This window comes from Corythoichthys intestinalis, chromosome 22 (genome assembly GCF_030265065.1).
Source record: "Corythoichthys intestinalis isolate RoL2023-P3 chromosome 22, ASM3026506v1, whole genome shotgun sequence".
NCBI lineage: Eukaryota > Metazoa > Chordata > Actinopteri > Syngnathiformes > Syngnathidae > Corythoichthys > Corythoichthys intestinalis.
Window position 1 is genome coordinate 30,436,208 of NC_080416.1, and position 13,077 is coordinate 30,449,284.

The following is a 13,077-nucleotide window of genomic DNA, read 5'->3' on the forward strand; positions in this document are numbered from 1 at the left end:
GGAGAGCTTTTTACATGCCTATCAATGATCAAATGTAAGTAGTCCTTTATTTAAAGAAAGTTTGTAGTGTTTACTTTGTAATCGCTGTATTCATATTTGACAAAATACAAAACAAGATGTTTACTCACTTCCTCGTAAGTCCAATGGTCCCACAGTAGTAGGGCTTGTTTTAGCCAATATCCACGGTGAATGGGAACCTTTTGAAACTCCAAAAAGGCGCACACGCCTCTCTCTCATACAGCAAGATTTTTCTGCAGCCGTTTGGCTGGCATGATGCGAAAAATAAACGTATTAATCCGAAAAATCAGGTGAATCCTTAGTCCTCATACACAACAGTACGACTGTATAGTGAAAAGGACGCCTTCACCCGTACACGTCACAGCGCCCTCCTCCTCAATGCGAGACCGAAGCTGGTAGTCACTGATTTTCATGGTGCGGGATTAAAAAAACTAAATAAATATAGCAATCGCTTCCACACACATCCAAGCGGTCCATATCATTCAGGAGCATAAAATACCGCGTGTGTTATGAAATAAACATGCTTTTTCGTGTCACATGCACTTTAAAGTCTCCTTTCAACACAAACTCCCATTCAAACTTGAAATTGTCATACAAGAGAGTGTGCTTTGAAATGTGTTTGTTTTGAAATCCTCTATGTTGTGCTGGTATTTGAGTGTATTTGTTTTGTTGTCTTACCGGTGCTGCCTACCGGTTAGGTTAGTATTATTGATCCCCATCGACCTACTGTCACGGACCCATTATGTTATTCCCCCTTTTCCGCGACACGTGTATTTTTGTTTGTATTTAATAAACCCTTGAACGCATTCCTCCTTTGTTTTTTGCTTTGAGGTACAACCTAGTTTCCGCAGTTGCGGACAATAACATCGGAAATAAAATAAACCACACATTTTTAAAGATCGACGATGGACTCTGTTCCTCGGCTCTACGATCCAGTAGTAGTTTTAATTTCGTTACGTTTTCAGTTTAATTTAGCAATTTCCAGCTTGCTATGTTGATAATTGCGATGTTTGTTTACCGCTTTTCGTCTTACTGCGAAGAAAGATGAAGTGACGATTGGCCCGCCATGATATTTAAGTCATCATCCATCGTGCTGTGACCCGTGAATTTAAAGGGGAACTGAAGACCTTTCCGGATTTTGGTGTAATTTTATGAATATAAACTTGGGACAAGTTCGTCAAAACAACCATGACATTATCAACACGTAATTGTAAGGATAATTTGCGTTTTTTTAGTTTTTTTGCACTCCGTTAATGGTCCCTTCGCAAACCCGGAAGTGTGACGTAGGCAACAGAAGACTACTCACAGCTAACATAGCAGCAACAACGATGTCAGTGATATTTCCACCAAAGGTAACCATTCAGGATCGCTCTTTCGTGACGCTACCGATGGCAAAGGCTCCCAGGAAAGATGAACTACAATTAATCCCTACATGTTTGAACCTGAGGCGTCAGATGACGGCGATTTACTTGACACAGCAGATGGCGTCATGACGCCAATTGACAGCTCGACACTTCACGAATGGGAGAGTGAGTGGTAAATCCAGCATCGTGATTTTTTTATTAGAATGCAATTACATGGTTGTATATTTTTCCATGCTCTACACATAGCTAAAACTGGATATTAGGTAATGGGACAGCTCCTACCGATCTAAATATGATAAAGCTAGCCCAAATGTGGCTAAATGAATGCTCTACACATAGCTAAAACTGGATATTAGGTAATGGGACAGCTCCTACCGATCTAAATATGATCAAGCTAGCCCAAATGTGGCTAAATGAATGCTCTACACATAGCTAAAACTGGATTTTAGGTAATGGGACAGCTCCTACCGATCTAAATATGATAAAGCTAGCCCAAATGTGGCTAAATGAATGATATGTTATTGATATTTCAAAATAAATGACAAAACCATTTTATTTTCCAGGTGTTGCTGTAAACCGTCAAGTTATTACCCTTCCAAGAGTATGCCTGTGTCATCAGGAGATCCCAGACGTGAGAGCCAAACTTGCGGAGGCTGAAGCACTGACAGGGGCATGAATTTCATTAAAAAAATAAAACCATAAATTGTTAACAACATTGACACATTTTGTTGACTGTTTAATGTATTCTATTGGTATATAATATATTGTAATTATATTACATACTGAAAAAATATTCAATAGGCCGCAATAATAAATGATACCAGGTTTATGTTGAATCAGCATTAGCTTTCGTTGTCAGATTGTGACACAACATGTTATACCAAGCACACAACGGCACACATCAACGAGCATAATTTTAGTAAGCAACACAAAGTTAGGATAGCAACGGACTAGCGCAACATTGAAAAATGATAATGGCAGTGGGAAATATGTATTTCTTTTCTGTAGCATGAAGTGTTCTCTATACAAAGATAATGCATTATCATTAAAATATGAAGAACTTGATTTTTCTTTTAAAAAATGTGTGCTGTATATATGACTAGTTTATGATTTCATATCATCAAAATTTGCTACATTTATTTCTCCTAAATCATCGTCATCTGATGTCGCAGACGGAAGAAATTCAGCATCTGGCAGGCCTCATAGGATCTCTTCAGTCGTCATCGCTGGACACTGGATCACTTCGGTCATCATATGACTCGACCCACTCTCTCTTGATTTTGGGAAACTGGGTGGCAACTGACTTGCAACGCTTTTTTCATCGTGTTGAGGGTTTCCGCCACTTAATTTTTTATGTTTGGCTTCCTGGAGGAAAAAAAAAATCACAGCAGCATGAAAATATTGGATGAATCCCAATTTTAATTTAATAATAATTTCTTGGTGATCAAATAATATTGCCCCAGTCATAGCAGCATCTATTTGATGCTATTGTTCCCTCTTCAAATAGGCAGACCTTGATGTTGAAATATAAAAAACGAGCCAAGGACCTATTTGGTGCTGGGGCCATTTGAATTTACATAACACCTATTGATATAGTAATAAAATCACATGAGTAGACGACATGTCAGCCAACCTATCTACTTATGACAGGCCAACAGCAAAAAAAAAAAAAAAAAAATGTCGCACTTCAACAAACTGGCAGTAGGAGTCACCCTCGTTTATAAAAAAAAAAAAAAAAAGCCATTAATGTTCTACTTACGTCTTTGGAAAACCAAGGTTGCATTGTTGTCGGTTTTCAAAGCTGTCGTGGCTGAAATGATGAAAACAATGAGCCGATTGGGGACCTGTATGCATGCTAACAAAAACGGTCCAAACCTTTGCAGAAGTTTTTTTTTTGACCACTCCTAGAGTCTCGAGTCTTCCTGTGAGTAATTCATATCGCTACACATCGAGATGGCATGACGAATCCCGCGAGTAAAACCCAGAAAATGTTTGCAATATATGGCGAGGATAGCGTGGTGCTATATTTCCGTGTTCAGAGTGGTGGCGAGACTTCCTGGAAGTTACGTCACGAGGTAGGGGTCGGCAGGACGGCGCGTCCCTCGTTGCTATGGTGTTGCTATGGCCATAACTCAAAAACTACGCGGTCAATTATTATTATTATTTTTTTATGTGACTTTTTGAGAGAGCGAATGACTCATTTAATACAATTCAACTGAGTAAAACACTTAAGAGCGAAATCTGAAAAGCTCTTCAGTTCCCCTTTAACGCCTGCTTTTATACACAACGCTTCTCGGGAAAGTCCCGAACATTATACTAAGACACGACTTGGTAAATGTCCGCGTCATCTCCGTGTCAGTCGACCCAGGAAATTGCTTTCACATATAAGGGTTGTCCGTTTAAATCTCGGGATTTAAATGGTGTTCAGATGTATGTGAAAGGGGTTTGAGAGAGTTATGTGTGTATGTGTGTGTGAGGGGGGGGGGTGTTTTTGGGTGTGAATGTGGGAGACGGAGTGTGTTTGCGTGAAAAATAGTTTTTGTTTGAGACTGTATAAAAGCGGGAATTAGTGTTAGAGAGTCCATGTTTGTATGACTTTGTGGGTGTGACTGTAAAAGTAAGTTTATAGGTGTGAGTGTCACTTTAGGCTTGTATGACAAGGAGAGTGTGTGTAAGTGTTTTTGGCTGTAGAAGAGGGGTAGTGTGTCTGAGAGAGTTGTGATGGCGTGTGTTGGTATGATTAGGAGTGAATGTACAGTGGTATGAAAAAGTATCTGAACCTTTTGGAATTCCTCACATTTCTGCATAAAGTCCCCATCAACTGTGATCTGATCTTTGTCAAAATCACACAGATGAAAATACAGTGTCTGCTTTAACTAAAACCAACCAAACATTTATAGGTTTTCATATTTTAATGAGGATAGCATGCAAACAGTGACAGAAGGGGGAAAAATAAGTAAGTGAAACTTCTGCCTATGGAGACTTAAAGAGCAATCGAAACCAATTTTTACCAAACATTTTAAGTCAGGTGTATGCCCAATCACTGATGAGTGGTTTAAAGCTGCCCTGCCCACTATAAAACACACATCATCTGGTAAGAAATGTCTTGATAAGAAGCATTTTCTGATATGCATCATGGCTCAGCCAAAAGAGCTGTCTAAAGACCTGCGAACAAGGATTGTTGATTTGTATAAAGCCGGGAAAGGATACAAAACCTTCTCTAAAAGTGGATGTTCATCAATCGATAGTCAGAGAAGTTGTATACAAATTGAGAGAGTTTGGCACTGTTGCTTCTCTCCCAAGGAGTGGCCGTCCATCAAAGATGACGCCAAGAGTTCAGCGCAGGGTACTCAGTGAGGTAAAAAAGAACCCTAAAGTGTCTGCTAAAGACTTACAGAAATCCCTGGCACAGTCCAATATCTCTGTGCACACATCAACTATATGTAAAACTATGGCCGAGAATGGTGTTCATGGAGGGACTTCACGGAAGAAGCCACTGCTGTCTAAAAAAACATTGTTGCTCGTTTGATGTTCACAAAAAGGCACTTGGACACTCCACAGAAGTTTTGGCAAAATATTTTGTCGACTGATAAAATCAAAGTTGAATTGTTTGGGAGTAACACACAACTTAATGTGTGGAGGAAAAATGGAACAGCACACCAACAACTCATCCCCACCGTAAAACATGGTGGATGGAGCATCATTATTTGGGGCTGTTTTGCTGCCTCAGGGCCTGGACACCTTGCAATCATTAATGGAAGAATGAATGAAAAGGTATATCAGGATGTTTTGCAGAAAAGCCTGAGGCTGTCTGTCAGACAGTTGAAGCTAAAAAGAGGATGGACGCTGCAACAAAACCATGATCCAAAACACAGAAGTAAGGGGCAGTTTACATGGCGACTCTGTGACACAAAGACGCAATGACTGAGTAGTGGACTCGCCTCGCGTGCATATGGTGTCGGCGAAGACGGAAGGCGAAGACGAGAAATTCTGAATCCTGCCTCCAAAGTGGAAGAATCTGATTGTGGGGGGGTTGAGGGGTGCCTCCTAGGCATGCATATCAAAGGCTCCTGCGGCGCGAGACCGCGCCGTTAACGTCAGCACTCATACACATCACATTGGGCGTGCGCAGCGGTGCTACTAAACATTAAAAACAGCAAATATGGCAGAATGCCAGCTTTAATTTACTGTTTTAATAATATTTTCAATTTTTGTGCCTTTTTGAACAAAAGAAAAATGACATTGCTTCGAGTGGGCGGGCATATTTTTTTCCAGGCGAAGGAGCTTGGTGGGGTCAAAGTGCATCATTCTCTGTCGCCCTGTAAATGTGCACTGCCCCCTAGGGCCTGGCATGAATACTACATGGTTTTCATGCAGAATTGCGACATTGTTCAAATGGAGACGCAAATGCAAATTTGAAATTTTTCGTATTCTCGGAGATTCACCATGTAAACGGCCCCTAAATCAACTTCAGAATGGTTTCAGAAGAACAAAATACATGTTCTGGAGTGGCCAAGTCAAAGTCCAGACTTGAATGTTTGGTAAAAAAAAAATGGTTTCAATTGCTCTTTAAGTCTCCTTCGGCAGAGGGTTCACTTACTTATTTTTCCCCCTTCTGTCACTGTTTGCATGCTATCCTCATTGAAATATGAAAACCTATAAATGTTTGGGTGGCTTAAGTTAAAGCAGACACTGTTTTTACATCTGGGATTTCAGATCACATTTGATGGTGATTTTATGCAGAAATGTGAGAAATTCCAAAAGGTTCAGATACTTTTTCATACCACTGTAGGAGTGTGTTTTTGGCTGTGGACGTTGTAGACAGAATGGTGTTTGTGTGAGGGCGCTCTTGAGAGAGTATTTGTATTAAAAAACAACACAACACTGTCCTCCCGTGTCACCCAGCATGGACAGCAGAGACGCTGACTTCTTCAAGACCACGTCGTCTTTCGGCTGCGACGTCCACCGCTTTGATCCCGCCGATGCGTCCGGCAGTCGCCGTGGCAACACTCTGGTCGGTCGCCATGAGGACACAGGCACCTTCAGCCGGCACAGGATGTGGCTGGAGTGGCAGTCCCCGGCGAGGAAGACGCGGGCCAGGCGCCGGGCCGGCGCGTCGCGAACGCTGGCTGACATCATGGCCGAGCTGGGACACGCCACGGTAACATACACGTGCACATTTTTTAAAAAGGGGGTGCCAAGCAAATATCCCTTGGAGCCCATCATAAACACAAAGATCTCTTACTTAGGTTCCTATAGCAACTGAGCTCTGCGCCATCCGTGGCTGCCATGGCAACTGTTCCTCCAGGCGCAGTTACACTCTGTAGTCACAAGAGGGCCCTATATTACACACTGATAAGCATGTGGCAAGTTTTACTGGATGGACTTATCCACATTAACATTATTGAAATGCTTTTGTTGTCTTTTTTTTACATTAAAACAAATGTGTCTTTGAGTACTCTAAAAAGTACGATTTAACGCATTAATTTCTATTGTCAATAGTAGATGTCCAATCCATTTTAACTGGGAGTGGCTGTCGGTGAATGATATGTAATGAAATAATTAAATAACCTTCATTATAATTGTTGTTAAGCCTTTTTTAATCGGAACAGATAATTATTTACATCTGTAAACAGCAGAAATAAATGATAAAAGAAACTACATAGGCAAAAACATAGCACGTTTTAATTTTTTTTTTTTTTTTTAATGAACTATTTAGCCTATTGTTATTAACCATTACAGTTACATGTTTTTGGAGGAGAGTCTGACTTTGTATGTGTGTATGATTTTGGGTGAATGTGAAGGATGTTTTTAGTGCTGCAACAATTAATTGATTAACTCGAGTATTCGATAAGAAAAAAAGATTTTAAATGTTGCTGCTTCGAGTATTCGTTTAATTAAAGTGGCGTTGTAATGGTTTATTTTGAAAGTGTTTGCATTAAGTTTTATTGATTTGGGTGGATACACTGCCTTCTAGTCTGCCTCATTTCACATGGCTGAATCCAGGTCCTCCATGTTAAGACCAACATAAGCTACGTTTTTGTTTGAGCTGATGTTTTTTTTTAATGCATTTGTAATTTAGTTTACAGGTATATTTAGCCTATTTTTGTGGGAATATGTGTCTGAACTATTTGTTAAGAGCATTGTTAAAAAGTTAGCATTGTATAGCATTTGAACGAGCGGACTTTTGCTATGTAAGTAAGCCAATTGTTCTTTAGTTGTACATAGATCCTCCTTAATTTATTTATTTTTTTATACCGTTTGAGGCTCAGCTCAGGTAATTTAATTTTTCATGTTCCTTATCCAATTACTCGATTATTCGAACTAATGGTTCATCGATTAATCGACTACTAAAATAATCGATAGCTGCAGCCCTAGATGTTTTTAGTTCGAGAGTGATTGTTTTTTTAAAATATGTGTTTCACGCTGCATATATATATATGTGTGTGTGTGTGTGTGTATATTTTTAGTGTTGCAACGATTAATCAATTATCTCGAGTGATTCGATATAAAAAAAAAAAGCTTCGAATCAAATTTTGCTCCTTTGAGGCTTCGTTTAATTAGAGCAGTGTTTTTAACCGGTGTGCCGTAAGAGATTGTCAGGTGTGCCGCGAGAAATTATTCAATATCGATTACATTTTTTTTTTTTTTTTTTACATCGTTGGACGGAGTTGCAGATCGAAGGAAGGACTTACAGTGGGGAGAACAAGTATTTGATACACTGCCAATGGGTTTTCCCATTGTCAGTGTATCAAATACTTGTTCTCCCCAGTGCCCACTGTAGGTAGAAGGTTTCGGTTGTGTGCAAATGAGGGAGGTATTGCTCGTGTCGTGTTCAAGAACTGCTTGGATTTCTAGCCACCTTGCTGTCCGTGACAAAATGCTCTAAAATTCTAAGTTTTTTTAAAAATTTTTTTTATATACAATGTAGACTAGGTAGAGGGTTTTGGTTGTGTGCAAATGAGGGAAGTATTGCTCGTGTTGCGTTCAAGAACTGCTTGGATTTCTAGCCACCTTACTGTCTGCGACAAAATGCTATAAAATTCTAAGGCTTTTTTTGTTTTGTATATTACAATGCTCTTAACAAATAGTTAAAACAAATATTCCCACCTAAAACTGCTAAATATACTTCTAAATTAAATAACAAATCCATAACATACATGTCAGCTCAGAAACAAAAACATCTCTTTCGTTGGTCGTAACAAGGAGCAAACAAATTCAGCCATGTTAGAGAACGAACCATCACAATGTCACTCTAATTCTGTGTTTTTTAACCTTTTCTGAGTCACTACACATTTTTACATAGGAAAAAAATGTCGCAGCACACCACAAACCAAAAATGTTCCAATATGGACCACAACACGTCTACTGTACGTCATTGGATTAGACTTGTCAAGTGTCGATATACAAGAAAGTGTTCTTTCTATTTTATCCATATGTGACGACCGTCAAGCCTCCCCGTGTTTTATTCCAACACATTGTCAAGGACAGCAATGTGGCCGATAGCTAGAAATCAGAGCAGTTCTTGAACGCGACACGAGCAGCTATCCAACAGCGCCATGGTGCCAAACAAGCTTAAACGACATCTCCAAACAAAACACCCGTCGCTTCAAAACAAGTCCATGGACTATTTTGTTCGCCTTTCGTGAAAACACAGCGAAACAGGCAACTTTTTTGAGAAAAACTACAAAGGTAATTGAGAAAGCCCTCAACGACCTTGTTGCTGAACTTGTTGCTAAATTCAAAAAGTCCCACACTGTGGCAGAGAAATTAATACTGCCTGCCTGCAAAGTAATTGTCAGCAAGATGCTCCGCCCTGATGCGGTTAAAGACATTGCGACATTGATAAAGTCCCCCTGCCTGATAAGTCTGAGCTTTTCAAGCCTAACTGTGATAAAAAAAAAAAATAAAATAAATAAAAAATAAAAAACAGAGAGACAAAGAGCTGTTGAAGAAGAGCTTCGTGTGCGACTTTTTTAAATTCCCGCCAGGATATTGGCTTTGTGGTCATCTAAACAGGCTCAAGTCACACTGACTTAGAATAGATATTGAGAAATTATTGGATAATTAAATATACTGTACAGGAAGTAAATTTGGAACATTTGTGCTTTGTGGTGTGCCGCGACATTTTTTTCCTATGTAAAAACGTGGCGTAACTCAGAAAAGGTTGGAAAACACCGAATTAGAGTGACATTGTAATGGTTCGTTTTGAAAGTGATGCATTTAGTTTTATTGATTTGGGTGAATATACTGCCTTCTAGTGGCAACAGTTAATATACATTACTGCTCTAACATGGCTGAATTTGTCTGCTCCTTGTTACGACCAATAAAAGGGATGTTTTTGTTTCTGAGCTGACATGTTTGTTATGGATTTGTGTTATGTTAGCATTTTATAGCATTTAAGCTAGCGGACTTTTGCTTTGCAAGTTAGCCAATTGTTCTTTTGTTGTACATAGATCCTCATTTATGAATTTTTTTAATATCGTTTCAGGCTAAGCTCAAGTATTTTAATTAGGGCTGTCAAACGATTAAAATTTTTAATCGAGTTAATTACAGCTTAAAAATTAATCGCAATTAATCGCAATTCAAACCATCTATAAAATATGCCATATTTTTCTGTAAATTATATATATATTCTGTAAAATAAATTGTTGGAATGGAAAGATAAGACACAAGATGGATATATATATACATTCAACATACGGTACATAAGGACTGTAGTGGGCATTTCACTCTACTGTCATTTAAATCTGTCTATGCTGTCCTCACTCCGAAGCGTCTACTTTTTGACTAGACAGTTAGTGAACGACGTCTTAATAATTAGACTTCTTCCTTTTTCATCTGATTTATTAATAAAATAGCCTCAAACCATTGTCCTCTTTAGACCGTCGTAAAACTACAAAAAACAGTACACAAGCATTGCATTAGCCACAACGTTAGCTTAGCACGCTATACAGGTTCACTAAACATAAACAAAAAGCGTCTCATACAAAAAATAAAACATTTCACTTACTAACATAATATGTACATTCTTTACAACAACCATACTTACGGACAAATCTTGTCCAAGGATCATATAAGCACAACATTATCAGCCCGAGACGTCGTGCAGCCATAATGAACTGGCAAGAAAACAATAAACCATGTCGCAAAGCGACCACAAGAGTTCGCTGTTGGACAGCACAAAAAGCCTTGCTGTAAAACTTACCAAAAGGCAGAATACTTTCTGAGCAGGACATGTGCGTTAATTGCGTCAAATATTTTAACGTGATTAATTTAAAAAATTAATTACCACGCGTTAACGCGATAATTTTGACAGCCCTAATTTTAATTTATTTTTAAATGCATTTATTGCCCTTGTGAAATGAAAGTGCAATCCTCCATAGTTTGACGAAACACCCAGGAATTTTATTTCGTATTCAAATTTAATGGTCTTCTGAAAGTATAATCTTAGAAAGCCAAAGTAAATATTTTTGCAAGCATTAATGCTTGTTTTACATATCCTAAAATTTATTCTGCAACGCATTAAATGTTCGTAATCCGATTACTTGGTTATTTGAACTGATAGATTAATTGGTTACCTAAATAATTCATAGCTGCAGCTCTATATACCATTCATTCATTTTCCATGCCGCTTTTCCTCACCAGGGTCGCGGAGGTGCTGGAGCCTATCCCAGCTAACTAAGGGCAGTCTATATACCAGTATATTGTTATTATTATTATTATTACTACTATTACTATTAAGGTTTTCTTTCTATTTGTTGTTGTATTTCTTACTCACTGCTCGAAATAATAATCAATCAAATATGTGTGAGAGATAAAGTTACGATGGGAGGGTGTGCATGAAAGGGTGGTTGGATGTATGAGTGTTTGTGAGCAAGAGATAAGTTGAATATTTCTATTGTATTTGTCTTTCCAGGTGCACTTTCTATATGCCGACCTCCTAAGCGCCGAGTGGCGTGTCTTCCAAAACTGGATCGAGGCAGGTACGTTGCAACGCGTGCATCACGTGGTGGCTCGGGTGCACCTGGAATGGGCCGGATTCCAGGTCGGCGGTGCTGAGGAGCAAGTGCTGCGCTATTGGTTCACCGTTCTGCGAGGGCTAGGGGACACCGGGCTCAGGCTGGTACACAGCAGCCGCGGTGATGGACAACGCGTGTTAAAACGCTACGTGGAGAATGCGCGGAGCTCCTACACGCTCAGCTGGGTCAACACCAGACGATGACGTCACAACGTACGCTCACTGTATTTTTCATTGGGTATAAGTTAGGTAATATGCAATTATACATATAAAACACATTCAAAAAATATACTGTAAATGTGTTTACAATATACATATGCAGTACAGTATATTATAAATCTATCATGATGGCTCAGTTGTAATAATGTGTAAAAATGATCATTATTACCCAACATGGATTGGAACATGTTTAAAACGTAATAATTTCAAATATTTCTTTATGTGAAAAAAAAACAGGTTTTTGTATTGTGGCATTATTTACCAATACTATTTTAATGATTTTTTTGCAGGATTTAAAAAAATATATATTTTTTTTTAGGGCTGTCAAAATTATCGCGTTATCGCGCGGTAATTAATTTTTTAAATTAATCACGTTAAAATATTTGACGCAATTAACGCACATGTCCCGCTCAGACAGTATTCTGCCTTTTGGTAAGTTTTACAGCAAGGCTTTTTGTGCTGCAGCACAACAGCGAACTCTTGTGGTCGCTTTGCGACATGGTTTCTTTTTTTTCTTGCCAGTTCATATGGCTGCACGACGTCTCGGGCTGAAGCCTTCATTGTAATGTTGTGCTTATATGATCCTTGGACAAGATCTGTTCGTAAGTATGGTTGTTGTAAAGAATGTACATATTATGTTAGTAAGCGAAATGTTCTATTTTTTGTATGAGACGCTTTTTGTTTATGTTTAGTGAACCTGAATAGCGTGCTAAGCTAACGTTGTTGCTAATGCAATGCTTGTGTACTTTTTTTTTTTTGTAGTTTTATGACGGTCCAAAGAGGACAATGGTTTGAGGCTATTTTATTAATAAATCAGATGAAAAAGGAAGAAGTCTGATTATTAAGGCGTCGTTCACCAGCTGTCTAGCTTTGGAAAAAGTAGACGCTTCGGAGTGAGGACAGCATAGACAGATTTAAATGACAGTAGAGTGAAATGCCCACTACAGTCCTTATGTACCGTATGTTGAATGTACAGTGGGGAGAACAAGTATTTGATACACTGCCAATGGATTTTCCCATTGGCAGTGTATCAAATACTTGTTCTCCCCACTGTATATATCCATCTTGTGTCTTATCTTTCCATTCCAACAATTTATTTTACAGAATATAAATAATTTACAGAAAAATATGGCATATTTTATAGATAGTTTGAATTGCGATTAATTGCGATTAATTACGATTAATTAATTTTTAAGCTGTAATTAACTCGATTAAAAATTTTAATCGTTTCACAGCCCTAGTTACAATATATTTAGCTTTTACAAAAATATTTCCCTTAATTATGTATAGGTTTAAAAAAAAATCTTCATTGCTGACCCTATATGTCTGATAAATTACAAATTTGATGAACATTTTTATTTTAATTTCTACGGAACCCCAAAGGAGATATCAACAGATATAAAATAAATTTAAACCATCTGGTGCGCACTAGAAAACTATTTGGTGTGCACCAGA

The 13,077-nt window shown here is 38.5% G+C and overlaps 1 protein-coding gene and 1 long non-coding RNA gene across 2 annotated transcripts in view; one reads left to right on the top strand and one right to left on the bottom strand.

The window, feature by feature from the left end:
- Positions 1–12,565, top strand: part of LOC130910986 (probable methyltransferase-like protein 24) — a 44,888-nt gene extending 32,323 nt beyond the window's left edge. Inside the window, exons 4-5 of the mRNA XM_057828677.1 lie at positions 6,288–6,543; positions 11,302–12,565. Coding sequence (XP_057684660.1) covers positions 6,288–6,543; positions 11,302–11,607 — 562 coding nt within the window. The 3' untranslated portion in view covers positions 11,608–12,565. The remainder of the gene's footprint in view (positions 1–6,287; positions 6,544–11,301) is intronic.
- On the bottom strand, positions 1,969–3,544 carry LOC130910248 (uncharacterized). Its single transcript, XR_009061845.1, has 3 exons — positions 3,258–3,544; positions 3,142–3,192; positions 1,969–2,747 (listed from the first exon to the last, which is right to left on the bottom strand). It is a non-coding gene; the product is annotated as an uncharacterized LOC130910248 (long non-coding RNA).
- Positions 12,566–13,077: the final 512 nt, after the last annotated feature.